The sequence below is a fragment of the Psammomys obesus genome, unplaced genomic scaffold (genome assembly GCF_907164565.1).
Source record: "Psammomys obesus unplaced genomic scaffold, mPsaObe1.curated_primary_1811, whole genome shotgun sequence".
Taxonomy (NCBI): domain Eukaryota; kingdom Metazoa; phylum Chordata; class Mammalia; order Rodentia; family Muridae; genus Psammomys; species Psammomys obesus.
The window spans coordinates 3,011,722-3,029,358 of NW_026596158.1; the positions used below are offsets into that span (position 1 = coordinate 3,011,722).

General features: G+C 55.9%; 1 protein-coding gene across 2 annotated transcripts; it reads right to left on the reverse strand.

Annotated features, from left to right (window-relative positions):
- Nucleotides 1–2,339: 2,339 nt before the first annotated feature.
- Nucleotides 2,340–17,146, reverse strand: Mag (myelin associated glycoprotein). Of its 2 annotated transcripts, XM_055595031.1 has the most exons (12): nt 17,068–17,146; nt 15,146–15,209; nt 14,457–14,529; nt 13,969–14,337; nt 11,740–12,036; nt 11,131–11,388; nt 9,691–9,951; nt 4,753–5,040; nt 4,145–4,241; nt 3,772–3,871; nt 3,467–3,511; nt 2,790–2,855 (listed from the first exon to the last, which is right to left on the reverse strand). In XM_055595031.1, the coding sequence occupies exons 3-11, from the start codon at nt 14,500–14,502 to the stop codon at nt 3,479–3,481; spliced, it is 1,749 nt and encodes a 582-aa protein (XP_055451006.1). In that variant the 5' UTR covers nt 14,503–14,529; nt 15,146–15,209; nt 17,068–17,146; the 3' UTR covers nt 2,790–2,855; nt 3,467–3,478. The 2 variants fall into 2 exon arrangements, with proteins under 2 accessions (XP_055451005.1, XP_055451006.1); XM_055595030.1 differs by lacking the exon at nt 3,467–3,511 and having other exon boundaries at nt 2,340–2,855.
- Nucleotides 17,147–17,637: the final 491 nt, after the last annotated feature.

Below are 17,637 nucleotides of genomic sequence, written 5' to 3' on the forward strand. Positions count from 1 at the left end.
TCACTATGCAGTTTGAGGTTAGCCACAAGCTCGTGGTGATCCACCTGCCTCAGCTGCTGGGATTACAGGCACATGCCACCACACCCAGCTTATCCCTGGGATTTTACAAGTTGTGCCACTGCTGGCAGGGGAGAGTCTTGACCCAGTAGGAACTCTCCTGCAGGGCCCCTGACCCCTAAAACCCAAGTCTCGCTTCTGTCCTGTGCTCTGACAGCCCCATACGTCTCTGTAGGTGCAGGCTTGACAAGGTGCAATGTGGTCTTCCTGCAAGACTGTCAAGCTGTCTTAGACAGAGAAAGACCCTGTGCGTTGGTGGTGGTTCGGACCAAAATGGCAGGTGGCACAGTGGTAACAGAGCGGGAGTGGCCTTAGGAACAGAGCTTGTGGCTCAGAACTGGACTCTACAGGTACCAGCAAAGGACGGGATTTAGAAAGGCCACGTAAACCTCACTGGCTCCGACAACTCCCGCTTCTCAAACGTCAGGGACCATGAGCTTCTGCAGACAGACAATGGCAGCATTCCCGTCTTGTGGGGGTGGGGGTGGGGGTTGCCTGTCTAATAAGTTCCCAGGTCCCCATGCTGCTGGCTTCATTCACAAGGCCCCTCTACAAGGTAATAAAGCACTAACAGCTGTTGGGGAGAGGACGCTCTGGCCAGCCACGTGGCCTGCAGGTCTTCAGAGCGATCCAGCACACAGCCCCGTGGGCTATCACGCATGCTCTTCCGTGATGCAGTCGTCTTTGAGTTGCCCGTGCTTCCCTATCTAACCACAAGCAGTTCCTTGATTCATGAGCTGGGGTCAGGCCATTTCTCTGGTCTGTTCTGGGTACCCCATCCAGGGGTTTGTACACATCTCCCCGTTAGAGTCACACAAAACCTTCATGGCCTTTTTCTCAGGGAAACGTGTCCGTTTTCCGAACAGCCTCATCTTCCTAGAGGAGTTCAGTCTACAGCTGGAGCCTAATATTTGTTTGGAAAGCTGAAAGTCTGAAGTGCAGTGTGGTGGTGAAGGGACAGCAGTGCAGCCAACACACACCTAGGAGATGCTAGATGCAGAGAGAATATCTTGTGTATTATATGGATGCAACACCTGTCAACAAAGGAAAACAAACAAACAAACAAACAAACAAACCCAAACCTATGGCCTATAGGAAAGGGTAGACTAGAAGGTGGGACATCCAGCAGGCAGAAAGGATTCTTGTATAGAGCCAGATGTGGGGGATTTACTGAGGAAGACATGAGGAGGACAGGTGTACAGAACCTGAGCAGAGGTAACCAGCCACATGGAAGAATGTCAATTAGTATAAATATGTTGTTTTAAGTTATGAGCAAGGCAGGGAAGAGCCTAGCTATATGGCCTAGGTATCTGCAAATATATTTTGAATCTCGTGAGTCATTATTCTGGGAGCTTAAGCCCAGGAGGAGAGACCACCACAACAGCTGGATCTATTGTTAGTTCACAAATCTTGGTGCATGAGCCCACTCCTAGGTTGCTTAGGCACCATTGATGTCATCATTGGTCACCCAGGGGCCTGGAATAAAAGGACCCCTGCCTCTTCTCTCTCTCTCTTTTGCTCTCCTCTCTTGCTCTCTCTGCTTTTGTTTCTCCGTTGGGGCACCCCGTCCCCACTCCCCCATCTGTTCTTTGTCCCACCCCCCATCTGTTCTCTGTCTCTCTGCCCTCATGGCTCACTCAAGCCCTAACTTTCTTCTGCTTCCCTTCCCCTGAATAAATTCTCTCATATAAGATCTGTGTGTGCATGGCATCATTTTTATATAAATATAACATCTATGGCTCCCACTTTATCTACAAGGGCCACAAGGTGAGGGAGCAAAGGCAGCCATATGCTGAAAAACCACCCCCTGGGGAGGTTTGAATGAAAGAATTTCCCCATAGGCTCTTTACTATCAGGGTGAACTCTATGCTGGAACCAGGAGCCAAAATAATCCCTTTCTGGTCTAGAGAGATGGCTCCGCGGTTAAAGCACTCCCTGCTCTTCCAGAGGACACTGGTTCCATCCCCAGCACCTACATCGCAGCTCACAATTGTCTGTAGCTCCAGTTCTGGGAGATCTGGCAGTCTCTTCCGGCTCTGCAGGCCCCAGACACGGTATATTTATATGCATGCATACATGCAAAACACACATGCATATAAGATGAAATAAACAAGTCTTTAAGAACAAACAAATTAAAAAAAAAAAAAAAGCCTTTTCCCCCCCTAAGTTGCTTATGCTTGTGGGATGTTCCCACTGAAAATTACAGAAAAGCAATTACCGAAGTTGATTTTTGCCCAGGATTTTGTTGTAGCAATGAGAAAAGCTACAAATGCACACTGGTATTTGGCATTGGGACATTTATTTCGTGTCCCCTTTGTACAGATCCCAGGGCCAGGTAGGGGGACAGGAGACCAGGACAGGGATAGCAATAAATAACATGGACAGACAGAGCACCCCTCTAGACAGGTTAAAAGGAGGGCAGAGGGGAGCTGTGACGTGGGCACGGGGTGCTGGCAGAACGGAGCGGCCGGGAGGGAAGGAGAGGCCCCCACAGCCTCACTATCTCCTGCCCTGCCCCTTCCCGCCCCCACCGCTGCCATTTCCAGGAGGAAGGGAGCCCACAGCCAGGGGGGGCCAGCGAGGGTCCCGAAGGGGCGGGGCGTGAGCCACAAGGCCAGCCCCCAGCTTCCTCCTCACTTGACCCGGATTTCTGCGTACTCAGCCAGCTCCTCCGTCAGGGTGTAGCTGTCCTTGGTGGGCTGTTTCCCCAGGTCTGAGTGGGCATAACTGAGGTCCAGTTCTGGGGGTTCCCCCCGAAGGCCCAGCAGCCTCCTCCCAGATCCCAGGCGCCTCTCGCTCTACGGAGAGAAGACAGCCCGTCAGCCGGCTCCTCTCTCACTTTTCCCACGCAAAGCCTGGGGTGCTGGCACCTTCTCCTGGGGGAGGGGGAGCACCAGCTCGGGGCCGCTCCGCAGTCACGGAGTGCCACTCGGGGTGGGGGGCTCTGCAATGCTGACATCACGAAAAACCCCTATCTTCTCGTTGCTAACCTTGACATTTGCCGAGGAATCCCAGGCTCCGAGATGCCCGCTTGGAGAAATTAACCTTAAGGGTGCACGGTTTAACCCGGAACACTCCTCTAGAGTAAATCGTGGTTGGACCGCCCCTTCTGGAACGTTAAAGCTTTCTCTCTTTATCTCCTCGGTTGAGGGGGTCCTGGTAGTGACGCCCCACTCCCCCAGCTCTCTACTCCTGTCCCCACCCCACCAGCGTTTGGACGCACGATAGGGCAGTGGCCGCAGACAGGAACAAGGGACGCGCGAGAGGACAGAATAGACAAGGCTGCTGAGCAAGGCTGGGGTTAACCGCGGAGTGCCACAGACGCCTGGCTGGGACACACACACATGCACAACAGCCCCGAGGCCCAGCGAGGGCCGGGAGGCTGCACACTGAGGCCCCCGGAACCTACCTCCTGGGGCTCTCAGTGACTTTCCCGAGTAGAGACCTCTCTGGACTATTGAAGAAGGAAACGCAGTCACAGGCACAGGCGGGGAGGGTGGGGAGGGCGGGGCTGCCCAGGCCCCACCCCCTCAACCCTCCTGCACAGTTCCAGCAAGGGGCCCCGGTCCAGCCCTCCACAACGCCCCGCCCGTGAGGCGGGCCTCCCTTCCGCCCTGGCCTCGCAGGCCCTTCCCGCCCCTCCGCCTCCCCTCAGCCACCTCGCCACTGGGTCATTCCCTCCCTCACTGGGAGCCACAGGGGTGTGGCCCTCACCTCGTACTTATCAGGGGCCCCGGAGATTCGGAATTCGGGGCTGTACAGGACGTGAGGGTTGCCTCCCGCCGAGAAGCTGGGGCTCTCCGTGACGTTTTTTCTGCAGAAACATCAGTTTCACGGGGGACAGCTTTCCCCAGGGGTCACCCTGTCCCCACACCCTACCGGCTTCCCCCCTTCCGCACTTCCAGGGTTCCCGCGCTTGCTGACAGGTTAGGGAGCTTCGAGCAGGGCCAGGAGGTTGGAGCTCGCGCAGCGTCTGCCCTCCCAGCACACACAGAACGACCCCCGCTTGCCCACCCCAGCCTCCCACAGTCTCCTACCACCCTGCGTGGAGACTGCCCGACCCCAGAGCAGCCTGGCAGGTACTCACTTTCGTCTTGTCTGGGTGATGTAGCATACAATAGCAATCAGGATGGCAAAGGCGACCACAGCCCCCACAGGCCCGATTTTGGCCCACATCAGTCGGTCTAGGGACAGAGAAGGGTCAGGAGTGGCCTCAGGGCTACCGGCAGGCATGAGGATGCCTGGGTTTTCAAGACACCCCAGGAAGCAGAGTCCAAATGTTTGGGCAGCCTCTGCTCAACAGTTACAAAGCGAGGGTTGTTGTTGTTTTGTTTTGCTTTTGTTTTCTCTCTCTCTCTTCTCTTTTTTAAGTGCTGGAATTTGAACCCATGGCCTCCCAAGTACTAAGTAAATGTTTGACCCCTGTGTCTCAGCCCCTCACTGGGGGACTCTAAGCAGGGGCTCTACCCCTGAGCCACAGCCCAGCCCCTCACTGGGGAATTCTAGGCAGGGGCTCTACCCCTGAGCCATACCCCAGCCCCTCACTGGGGGATTCTAGGCAGGGGCTCTACCCCTGAGCCACACCCCAGCCCCTCCGCCGCGCTCAGTGGCTTGATGAGCAGTAGTAGGCGTGGGGAGACTCCAAGAGGGCTCCCCTCCTTCCCGTGGCTTTCGCCCCCAGGTCACATCACTCACGTGCTCCCTGGAAGGGCAGCTCGAGGCTCTGGGTGCCATAGAGGTTCCTGGTGGTGCAGATGACCCGGGGCGGGGCCTGGGCCTGACCCCGGAGTGTGAGGATGCTGGTCAGCAGGAGGCCGCTGCGCTCTGAATACACGAACTCCCTCTCGGTTTCGTTCACCGTCACGTTGCGGGAAGGCAGCTCAAAGGCCACAGAGGGTTCCGGGTTGGATTTTACCACGCACAGGCACTGCACTGTGTCTCTGGCAGCCGCGCAGTGTGACTCCAGCAGGATTATGGGCGCAACTGCAAGAGCAAAAGCTAAGGGTGAGGTTGGGCCTGCAGGACTCCTTGGTAGGAGCAAGGCCAAACGGGTGAGCAAGCTCTGTGTAGGTCCCCGCCCAGAAACACGGGACTCCCAACTCCTCTGCAACCATGCCCACTGCGTGTTATCCCTTCAGACTGAACACAACCCCGAAGCAGCATGGGCCTTCACAGGCCCTGGTTGAAGGCGGTTAGATCACCCCAACATGGAAATACTCTAGCCAGCACTGGGTATGCGAGCATATGGAACCCCAATATTGGTGAGACAGAGGCAGGTGGATATCTGTGAGTCCAAGGCCAACCTGGTCTACTCAGAGAGTTCCGGGCCAGCCAGGGCTACATAGTCCCCGTCTCAAACAAACCCACCAGCCTAAACCAACATCCTTACACTCTTACACACCACCAGGGGCCCTCTGCTTGCTGACAGTCATGGGGAGATTCAAGAGAGAGATAAGACTTGAGTTCGAAACGGCAGGACCTCAGAAAGACCCTGGTTTCCCCCTCTGCACCTGATGAGGGCGTCACCTCTGTATACAAGGTCTAACCGATGCTTTCCATGGGCCACTGTGACAGCCAACACAGGCCACTGAACCCTTCCTTCCTTCCTGTCTGTCTGTCTTTCTCCCCACTCCACTCCACTTTGGGTTGTCAAGACAGGGTTTCTCTGTGTAGCCCTGACTGTCCTGGAACTCACTCTGTAGACCAGGCTGGCCTCGAACTCACAGAGATCCACTCCCTCTGCCTCCCAGTGCTGGGACTAAAAGCGTGTGCCACCACTGCCTGGCCCCAAGGATCCTTTTTTCTTTGGAATCTCAACCCATATTAGCCCAGGGACTAGGGATGCTCCTTGTGAGATACTCTCCTGCGTCTGCTCTTGAGGTGATCCTGGCCTCGATGTGGGAAAAAACAGCTGTGGTTTCCCATCTGCACCGTCTCTAACTTTCGCCATGGCCTCTGATCATGGCTAGGATGTTTTCCAAAAGGGACCTATGCCCTTTGGCCATTTGACCCATCCAAACTACAGCCTCCTTTGGCAGATTCCTTCCCTCTCCCCAGGCCCTGACAATGGCCCCCAACTCACTTCCTCACCTGGAGACCCTTTGAATCTTTTTTTTGTTAAGATTTATTTATTTATTATGTACACAGTGTTCTGCCTGCAGGCCAGAAGAGGGCACAAAATCTCCCTATAGATGGTTATGAGCCACCATGTGGGTGCTGGGAATTGAACTCAGGACCTTTGGAGGAACAGCCCGTGCTCCTAACCTCTGAGCTGTCTCTCCAGCCCCGAGTCCTTGAATCTTGACCCATTTCTTCATTACCACCAACAGCTCCCTCCACCCAAGCCTTGCTTCCATAGCTTTGATTACACATGGAACCTTTCTTTCTTTCTTTCTTTCTTTCTTTCTTTCTTTCTTTCTTTCTTTCTTTTCAGAATAGAAGTTATATTAGAACACTGAGTGGTGCTTTCTGCTTGTTTCTGAGACATGAGTCTTGTTATGTAACTCGGAGTAGCCTGGAACTCTGTGCTTTTCTGTCTCTTAAGTACTGGGTGACACCCAGCTAAATGGTGTGTGTGAGAGAGAGAGAAAAAGAGAGAATTGTGCATATATGTGCAGTTGTGTGTGTGTGTGTATGTACATGCATGTTAATGCCAGAGAGTGACATTGAGTGTCTTTATCATGTTACAGTTATTTTTTGAGACAGTGTCTCTCTCTAATACTGGAGCTCACCAACTGGCTGGCCAGCAAGTTCCTGGACTCTTCCTGCCTCTGCTGCCCTCACACTAGGATTACAGGTGCATGCCATCAATCATAGCTTTCCTGTCTGTCTGTCTCTGTCTCTCTCTCTTCGTATTTCCAGACAGAATTTCTCTATATAGACTTGACTGTCCTGGAACTCACTTTGTAGACCAGGCTGGCCTTGAACTCACAGAGATCTCCCTGCCTCTACCTCCCCAGTGCTGGGATTACAGGCCCGATCCTTTTTTTCCCCCTCACTTTCTTTCTTTTAACATGGGTGTATGTAATTTGAACTCAGGTCCTCATACTTGTACAGGAGGCACACTGAGCCTCCTCTCCGGCCCCTAAATTATGCTTTTAAAACTATGTTCTTTATCCGCCTTAAGCTATCCGACACCTCTCTGCCAATTCTAGACTAAGTGTTGGTACTGAGTAAATTCTGATCCAAATCCACGCACACAGACATCAGCTTCCTGGCTCCACTCATTCTCAAGCCCAGAGAAATGTTCCAGTAACAGTGACGGACAGAAGTTCCCAGGGGCAGATAGATCATTCCAGCTGGCACCTCAGTGCACAGCTCTAAGCCTGTAAGGTGACAGGCCCCCGTGTACATTCTGCTCTCCATGGTGGGGAGTGATCAGCTCAGCCCAGGGGAAGTGAGTAACGCCAAATCTGAAGAAAAAGAGAACCCCAGAACATTTCTGAAACAACCCCATTCAGGACATCACAGCCAACAGTGGATGCTGGTGACAAGCGTCCACAGCGGACGCCAGAGTGCTGGTACCCTGCCTGTGTGTGTCATCAGTATTCTTTCAGCATCCTACAGGTTTCAGAAGAACTATACAGCCCTTTGACATGATTCAAAGAATGGGGAGTTTAGGGGTGCCTGGATTTGGCATCCCAACTCTGCCATCTACTGGCTGAGTGTGGCCAGTGAGCCTTCGAATGGGCACACAGAGGTGGAGAGGGCACTTGCGGTTTGGGTTTGGTTTTCAGTCAGAGTCCTGGGTATCCTCAACACTGTAGAGGATACAGTGGGAAGGGAGGCAGCCCCTTAGTGAGGGACTGTCTAGGTTAGGCTGGCTTGTGCCATGGCTGTGGTAGATTGACTGTTCTTAATTAAGCGAGGAGAAAAGACTCACCCTGAATTCGAACGGCACTGGTTCATGGTGTGTGCCCCCCCCCCCATGCTGATGAAAAGGAGAGACAGGGGGGCGGGAGCTTGACATTAACTCATCGCTCTCTGTGCTTGACTGTGGCTGTGATGTGACCAACTCCTTAAAGTTCCTGTCAACGTCACATCCCCACCATGACGGGCTACAGCCTGGGAACATGAGCTAAATGAACGTGTCTCCCCTAAGTCGCTTTCACAGGAGTTTGAACAACATATCTCCAACACCAAAGACAACTAAGACACCCATGCTGGTCTTGGGCTCCCTAGGGAACCAACGGTAGCTTCTGATTCTTCTTCCTGCTCTGCCTGACTGCTGGAATTTATGGGAGGGAGGCGCTACCACTCTGGGCTTACAGAGAACCTTGCGGATGGAACCCGGGGCTCCATACAAGCTGGGTAAGCACTCTACCAACTGTGCTACCTTCTAGTCCTGGAGAAGGGGAAGGTGCTGTTAGCTCACAAGAGGCTATACAGACATGTGAATGTGTATGTATGAAACGCTTAGCATCCCAGCCAAGTACTTATGTCTGCATTACAGAGGAAGAAGAAGAAGAAGAAGCTTTGGCCAACCCACTTGAGTCCCAAAGAAATACCAATGGGACAAGGCGATGGTTAAGAATACTCAGTGTGCGGCTCAGTGGTAGAGCCCCTGCCTAGAATTCCCCAGTGAGGGGCTGGGAGTGTGGCTCATTGGTAGAGCCCTTGCCTAGAATTCCCCAGTGAGGGGCTGGGGTGTGGCTCAGTGGTAGAGCCCCTGCCTAGAATCCCCCAGTGAGAGGCTGGGGTGTGGCTCAGTGGTAGAGCCCCTGCCTAGAATCCCCCAGTGAGGGGCTGGGGTGTGGCTCAGTGGTAGGGGACCTCCATGACGTCCATAAAGCCCTGGGTTCCATCCTTAGCACTGTAAAGGTGCAGTGTAGAGGTCAGTGCTAAAGGCCAGGCCAAGCTGAGGAGGAAGCCCGGGGAACTGGAAACAAGGAGATGGCAATCTTTATTTGGAAATTCTTGGAAAGCTTAGGGAAGAGGAGTGAAAACTGGGACTTGACTGCTAGTGAACCCAGAAGCAGGGTTGGGTGCGGTGGAGGGAGCTGCCCACAAAGAGGTCAGGCCAAGGGCTTGTTAGCAGTATCATAACTACCTTCGCTTCCAAGATGTCAGCTTATACATGTGTCCTTCCTCCGACTGTGCTGTGTCTGCTAATAAGCTTGGCATCTCCTTGGTCCCAGCCCCCACCTCTCAAGAGCACAGCACAACAGCTCAGTGTATGAGCTCAGGGAAGTCAACTCTAGGCAGTGCAGAGTAGGGCCAGATTGCCTGGGATTGATTCTCAAAATCTGCTACTAGTGTGTGACCTCGGGCAAGCGTCCTAATCTCTCTGTGCCTCAGTTTCCTTCTCTGTAAAGAGGGCATTTGTTGTCACGAAGATGAAATGATTCCCTGCATATAGCACATCCAACAACGCTGGTACCTGGCAATGCTCTCCAAGGCACAAATACCAGAGTCAGCATCTTAGTCCCGTAGAGGGCCAGCAACCACAGAATCCCGAATCCCCTTGGTCGAAAGCTCCTCCCACTCCCAGTGATCTCAAAGAGGAGTTTCATTTCCTTAGGGTGGACTCAGGTTCCCTGCTGTCCCCCATCCTTATCCGGTGTCAGGGACGGGCAAAGCTGGCCCTGGGGACTCATGAGCACCACAGGGTGACAGCGGAAGGGGGGCACTCACACTCCACAGACAGGTTGAAGGCGGTGGCTCTCTGGCCGTACTGGTTCTCCGCCACACACCAGTACTCCCCGTCATCCTCCGGTGTCACTGCAGGGAGCTCCAGCTGCAGCTGGCTCTCGTAGATGACGGTGGCCAGGATCTGCTTCTCCTTGAAGATGGTGAGGATGGGGTCCGGGTTGCTCTGTGTGGAGCAGAGGATGGACACCGTCTCCCCCTCCACGGCCACCACCGTCCCGTTCACTGTGGGCTTCCAAGGTGCGTCTGGGGGAGGAAGAAATTATCAGACTCCGAGGGAACTGCTCCATCTGCCGGCCAACTCCCAACCGTGACCCCGACACCCCATCTGACACCCCATCCGGTCCTGGCTCCTGTTACAGGAATTGTTATTCTCTAGGCAGAGAGCCTGACCTTTTTTTTTTTTTTTTTAAATACCGTTTGTTTATTTGTTCATTTGCTCTCAAGACAGGCTCTTGCCATGTAGCCCTCGCTGGTCTATTATTTCACTATATAGTCCAGACTGGCCTTGAACGTGTGGTAATCCTCCTGCCTTAGCCTCCTGAATGTTGGAATCACGTGTGTGGTCTGGGAGCTTGTCTTTGGATGCTGGCGCTGCCTACCCCTCCCCAGCTCCACAGACCCTGTGTCTTAACGCCGGGACTCACTTTCCCATTTTTTTTTTTTTTTTTTTTTTTTGAAAATGGGCTTAACAATTCCAGCCTCATAGGGCATCCAACACGGGACAAGACCCAGGAACTGCTCTAGCTGAGCGAGGCCCTTACGGAAAGATGCTATGTAAGGAAATAAAATACATTTTCAGCCAGGGGATTTGTTGCGATGAAAAAAAAAGGAAAAGTCAAAAGGGAGGAGGAATCAGGTGGTCAGGTGGCCCGGGTTCTAAGGAGGATGGTGAGGGAAGGCTTCGGGATCGGAGCAGGAGGCGTAGGGGATGCCAGGGCCACGAGCTCGTGTGTGAGGCCGTCAGGAAGTGCTGAGTGAGCACCGGCTGTGACTGTCTTTATTATCCGCTGTCCTCGAGACATATTTGCGAATGAATGAATGAATGAATGAATGAATGAATGAATGAATGGCATGAATGGCCTGTGCTTGATTCTCAGCTCAGTGTCCCAGTCTGACTGCATCCGTCTCCTGTTACAACCAGGTCCACGCAATGGGTTCTCCTCAGCCCTCTCTTTGCTTGCTGTCGAGCCTAACGACCTGAGCTGAGGCCCCGGGGCCCAGGTGGCAGAAGGCCAGGTCTGAACCCCACAAGCTGCCCTGTGACCTCCACACAGCGTCCTGGCATATACAAACCACACACACACACACACACACACACACACACACACACACACACGTAAAACCCTTGAGCTACAACTGTCCTTATTTTAAAAATACAAGTCAGTCCCCAAGTCTGCGTGGACGCGCCGCGTGGGGACTCACACATGACGCTCAGCTCCACCGTGCGGTTGTCCTGGCCGTAGACGTTCTCTGCCAGGCAAGCGTAGACGCCGTCCTCCGCGGGGGTCACCTCCTCCAGGTCCAGGTACAGGCTCTCGGCCACGGCCTCTCGCAACACCATCCCGTCCCGCATCCAGGTCAGCAGCGGAGGCGGGTTGCTGTCAGCCCCACAGAGCAGGCTGACGTGGGAGCCCTCAATGGCCTCCACGGAGGAATTCATCTCCACAATCACTGGGGGGTCTGAGGCCCAGGACAAGGCGGAGGGTCAGCGGACTGTGTGATGCGTGCATCAGATCCAGGCCGGCTCAGGAAGCCCAGGCCCCACCCCCAGGTCCCTTCTCCGGGTCCTACTCCTCCAGGACCTAACCCAACCCAACCCCTGCCCCTCTTCCTCCCAGCATGCTCACCCAGGCCCCCTCCCCAAACCCTACCCTCCAGGTACCACCCACCAGACAGGCCCCAGCCCAATACACCGCCCACCAACAAGGCTCCGCCCCCCAGTCCCTTCCCACACGAGCCCCGCCCACAGCCTCCCTACCCTGCCCCGTCTCTTCCAGGCCCCGCCCTGCCCCAACCCGCACCCAGGCTCACACTTGACGTCCAGACTGGCGTAACCCTCGAACTGCAAGGTGGTGTTGGGGAAGGCGGCCTGGCAGCCCAGACGGTGGCCGTTGGCCTCTCTGGTGGGCACGAAGTGAAGCAGCGACACTTGCACCCAGGTGCCTTCATCCTCACGCAGCCGACCCAGCACCGTGGGCTCCCCCAGCCCCTCGTAGCCCAGCCAGCTCAGCTCCGGGCGCAGCTCCGGGCAGTTGTCCGGCACCATGCAACTGACCTCCACTTCCCTTCCCGCCACCACTTCCGGGGGCAGCACGATGTTGGGGGTGTCTGCGGATGAGGGAGGGAAAAGGGAGAGGTCTGGAAACAGTCTGCGGTCACACCTCCCTGTGCAGCAGGCTCCACTCGTGGGACCTTACCCACCCTTTCCTGGTGTTGGCCACGCCTCCGCCCCCCCCCCCCCCCCCCCCCCCCCCCCCCCCCCCCCAAAGCCCTCCACAGAGCCTGTCAGGATGCTAGAACAAAGTGACAACAGTGCTGGACTTTGCAAACAGACCCTGGGGCCGCTAAAACTGGCCTCCAGACCTCGGCCCCTGCTTCTGTGGCAGGTGTGAGCTCTGTTTCGCTAGATTGCACCCTGGTCCCTGTATATGCTCTCTTCTTGGGGAGCCGCTGGGTTGGGGAGAAGGGACGGTTGGCAGGGTGAGGTGTGTATGTGTGAGTATGTGCTATTGCCCTGTTTGGTTGTGTGACAACTTGAGTCATCGGGGAGGAGGACCCTGGATGGAGAAAACGCCTGTGTCACAGCAGCCTGCCGGTAAGTCTGTGGAGTACTGTCTTGATTGGTGGTTGATATAGGAGGATTTAGCCGCCGTGGGCGGTACCCTCTTTGGGCAAGTGGCCCTGGAAGGTATAGGAAAAGTCTCGGAATGTGAGCAAGCCAGCGAGTAGCATCGCTCTGTGCTCTCAGCTTCGGACGCAGGCTCCAGGTTCAGGCCTTGAGTCGCTGCTGCGGCTTCCCTCACGATGGACGGTGACCTGGGTGCTAACTGACGCTCTGTCCTCCCAGGCGGCTTTTGGCCACTGTGTTTCCCACAGTAAGACATGGCAGACTAAGACAGGTATATCACAGGGTGGGGGACTGCGTGTGTGGTTTGCGTGTGTGGTACATGCATAGTCTGGTGTGCGTCACGTGTGGAATGTGACGTGGCCTCTTTTGACATCAGGGCTGTAGTCTGGCTACTCCTACAGACCAAATGCTGCCGGGGGACTTGGCCTAAGATCGCTTACCCTACGACCTAATTAGGATGCCGCTCAGAATTAGGCAGCGGGAGTCCCTGAAGCCAGGCAGGGGCCTCTATTTTAATTGCTAAACTTGGCTATAGCTACATGCAATTTTTTTTCCCTTTTCTTCTCCTCTTTCTCTTCTCCCTTCCTCCCCCAGTTGTGAGGATCAACCCTTGGTCCTCACACATGGAGCCGACACTGCCACCGAGCCTCATCCCCATTCCTCTTTTCCCCTTTTATTCTGAGGGTCCCGCTAAGCTGTTAAAGCCGGCCTTGAACTCACTCCGTGTCCCAGATAGGCTGTGGGCGTCTTGCTTCAACCTCCCAAGTAGCTGGGAATAAGGCCTAAACCATCAGGCCTAGCTCTCTCTCTTCTTTCTTTCTGTCCTTTTGTCTTTCTTTCTTCCTGTCTGTCTTTCTTTGTGTTGTTTTTTTTTACATTTGTTTGTTTGTGTGTGTGTGTGTGTGTGTGCCCGCGCGCGCACGCGCACGTGTGTATGTATGTATGTCAACCATGTGAGTTCCGGCTATCGAATCTGGATTGTCAGACTTGGGGCACACACAATTATCCACAGAGCCATTTTGTAGCTCCCCCCCCCCATCCTTCCCAGCCCCATGTCTCCCTGCCGTGTTAGGACCAAAACCGAGCAAGGCAGGTGCAAGGATTCGGCCATTATTCCGGTGCCGGTTTCCATGGCAAACAGTGTGCCTGAAACCAAGGGTCCTGCATCCACCAGCCAGAGCTTAGAGCTGGTACTGTGGACAACCCCGGCCTTAAAACCATTCACCCGCTGGCTGGGTGTGCGGTTCTCAGCTCCACATCACCAAGGGCCAGAGAACGTACTCACGGCGCCCAAAGTCACACCATAAAGCGGACCTCTAGAAGCCTCACCCCTGACCCCAGGTCCCCTCCCCTCCCTCCCAGCATCGCTTGCAGCCCCTTGGAGCCCACCCAGCCCTCGGGGACCAACTCACTGATGATATCCAGGACGCTGTGCTCTGAGAATGTGTACTGGTTGTAGCCGCCCAGGTCCCCTCGGAAATAGTATTTGCCTCCCAGTTCGGGGCTCAGCGTGCTGAGAAGCAAGGTGCAGTTGCGGAGGCCCAGGTCCCCCAGCAGGCGGCTGCGGCCCTGGAAGCTCTCGTGGACCACTTGTGTGCGGGACTTGAAGACCACGGGTGGGTAGTTCTTGGGGTAGGGACTGTTGAAATACCAGACGCCGTGCACCACAGCCGGTCTGAGCTCATCGGGGAAGTCGAAACGGCAGGGGATAGAGACGCATGTCCCCTCGAAGGCTGAGATGGACGAGGGCATCCAGGCACCCCAGTGGCCTCCTCGAGAAGCTATGGGTGGGCAGGAGCACAGAAGCTGAGAGACAGAGCCCGCCCCATTATCTCTAGCAGGTCCCATCTCGGGCCAGCGGGCTGGGATTGGGGCTGGAACTCATCTCCGCAGCCATTACCTGAGATCATTATCCAAAACAGAGGCAGCGTGGTGAGGAATATCATCTTGTGCAGCAAGTGAGTGAGCTACGGCTGGAGAGGGACAAGAACCAGTTTTGAAAAGGCCGCAGCGGGGTCGGGGGAGAGGGCACTGTGCCAAGGTCAGCCAATGCTGTCAGTTATGAACGCCAGGCCCCAGGGGCTCACTCTGCTAGTCAGAGCTGGGTGCCGCAAGCCAGGCGCGGCTCCCAGGCTTGAAACCAGTCCTCCGGGGAAGTCAAGCAAGCTTCCCAAAGTCACCCAGCTCAAGCACAGGGCACAGACACCTCATCACCGAAGCCAGAGACTTTGGCCGCGGCTGTCTCTGGAATGATAGGAGCAACTGTTCTGCCGTCGGCAGCCAGATCCTTTGGCACTCTGTTGGTCTCGTGTCTGTCGTTCTCGCAGCCTAAGTGGGCCCTGGGGTTACCACTCTGTAGGTGTGATTACCGCTTGCGCCTAAAGTCCAGAGGCTTGCCTAAGGTTACACGGCGGCTCTGCAGACGTAGCGGCCAAGCTGCGAAGTCTCTGCATGGCAGAGGCTGGTTAGTAATGATCTGACCACGTCCTGCATCTCCGCCCCTCAGAGACGGCTAGGCAAAGTTGGAGCCAACGCTCCTCCTGCGGTAAGAAGTGGGTTATCAGGATGAAGAGAACACTGGTGTCTTACCTTTTACCTCGGTCTCCCTGAGTTGGAACTCTCTCCTGACTCCACTTGAAGATGGCCAGTCAACCTAGAACACAAGCCAGACAGGAGTTGCGCGGTGAAGGCCCGAGCACCCACAACACACAATCCGTGTGCAGTATGGGCGGCGTCCATGTTGGAAGACTATCCATGAGCTCTCTGGTCCCCATGGATACCCAGGATGCTCCCACGTAGCTTCAAAGATACTGTACCACAACAACCTCCCTGCCCCCTCCCGCCAAGAGCTGGGGTGTGGGAGAACCGTGGGGAGGGAAGGGAGTGGTGGCTTTGGGATGAGGGGAGCAGCGAGTGGTGAGTGGGGCGAAGGAGCAGATGAGGCCTGGAGGTGGCAGGCAGGGACCCGGTCCCATCAATGACCGGGTTTCACAACATCAGCATTCCCAGCATGCCGTGTGAATTCCTGCCGCCCTCTCCCACCCGCAGCAGGCCCCGGGTGTCCCCACCCTCACCAGAGGCCAGGAGCCAATACAAAAGAGCCCTGTTCTCCCCCGGGGGTGTGGGTGTCCCATCCCAGGGACCTCCTGGGGTAGGTGGAGTGTGAGTGAGAACTTGGCCACTCCTGACTTGGGCCCTGCGAGGGGCCGGGAAGAGCCAGAGGAGATGGCCCCTTGGGCCCCCGCTGCTGCTCTGTGGGTCGCCCGGGACCGCAGCCAGGATTTTGAAGTAGCTGCTTTTCCCGGCCTTGGCTGCCCTCTTCCCACAGATGCAGCCGCAAGCCCAGAAACATGCGAACGCTAGTAGGGAATGTGACAGCCAGCAAGAACAGACTCACGCCACGGAGACGGGGAGAGTCGCGAGGATGCACCCCTACGCTGAGGGCCCGTCTACAGAGAGGCACACGGCACTCGCCACGCAGAGTGCCCTCACGGCCCTCAGGCGTGGACACGCACACCTGGGCAGTCGTGACTCTGACCGTCACGATCTCAAGTCACAAGGACCTGTGCACGCCACGGAGAGCCCCACCCAGACAGCTCTGTGGGCACAGGGCAGCGGTAGCCCTGGCACCTGTGACTGGAGGGAACGGGACTACCCAGAGGTGAGGCCAACAATTCAGCACACACGGATGGGAGATACAGCCACGGACACTGTTCTCTGCCGAGGTGAATTCTGGTCTGGGGGTGTGGGCCCAAGCTGAAAGCTCTCTAATCACAGTGCTAATGTTTGCAAAATGAATAGATCCCACATCTGTAGCATTAAGCTTCCGTTGGGGAAGCCAGGCATGATGACAGCACACCTGCCACCCAAGATCTTGGGAAGGGAGGCTGGAGGATCTAGAGTTCAAAACCAGCCTTGGCTACAATCAGCAAGCTGGAGGTTAGCCTGGGCTGTAGTGGCACTATTTCAACAAACAGAAACAAATCCGAGGGAGGGGAGGGGTTGGGAGAAAGCACCCTCCAAAGTCTAATGAAAAAGAGTTGAGGACCACTGATACAGACGGCTACAGGGGCAGGCAGACACACGGACACACCCACAGTCTCACCCGCACCGTGCACCCAGGTGCTCACGGCCTGCCGGCCTCACCCACATCCGCATGGTGGATTCAAGTGTCCGACAGCCCCTCGGCACCCTCCTTCTTTTCCAGTGCAGAACACCATCCCGTCTCCCCCAGTTTTGGGAACCCCAGGGGAGCTGGCATTGCCAAAGCCGCCACCATCGTGAGGTGTGTCCATGAGGGAAGTCCCCTTGTCGTTTCTTCTCAAAGCCCCACCGCTGTCTCCACCAAGGTCTGGTCCAAAGCAACGCCCTGCCTGCCCTGTTCGAAGGGAGGGACCCTCCCCTGCTTCTCGGCACCCCCGCCTTGCACACGCCCTGGCTCCCAGGGCAGCAGAACCCCTGGCGGTGTCTTGCCCCTCCTTCGCTGCAGCCCTCTCTGCCTCAGTACTTACTTGGATGCTCTGGCTTCCTCACCCTCTGCTCCCTTGGCCCCGGCTTACAGTCCTTTGGCCTCCCAGGGTCTAGGCCCCCACTTGCCAGCCCCTCCTCTCCCCCTGGGTGCCAGGGGCCGCCTGCCTCCAGGGCCCAGCTCCTCCCTGCCCCCGGGGGAGAGGGGCACAAAGGGGCCCTTGTCACCACAAGACTGGGACTGGGCAGCCTGACTCCTGGGTCCTACTAGCTCCTTCCTAGAGAAGCCGGGGGTCTGCCTGGCTCCTCCCCTTCCTCCGCTAATAGACACCCTACTTCGGGGGAGGTAGGTGTGGCCTCATCTTTCTGCAAGTTCCAGGCTGAAAGGTGAAACCTGTTGAGGATCTGGTGGCACCTGTGTGACCTTGGCCCCAAGAGGCCAGAAGAGTCTGGTTGCCAGGAGGAAACACAGCCTCTCCTCCTTTGGCTCCAGTGTCACCCCCGCCACATTGACAGTCACCTCCGCATGCTTCCTCTCCTTGACACTCTGAGATGACCTCAGCCGTTGTCTCCTTGAGATCACGGCCTTCCCTTGGCGAGGACAAGGTGTGTGT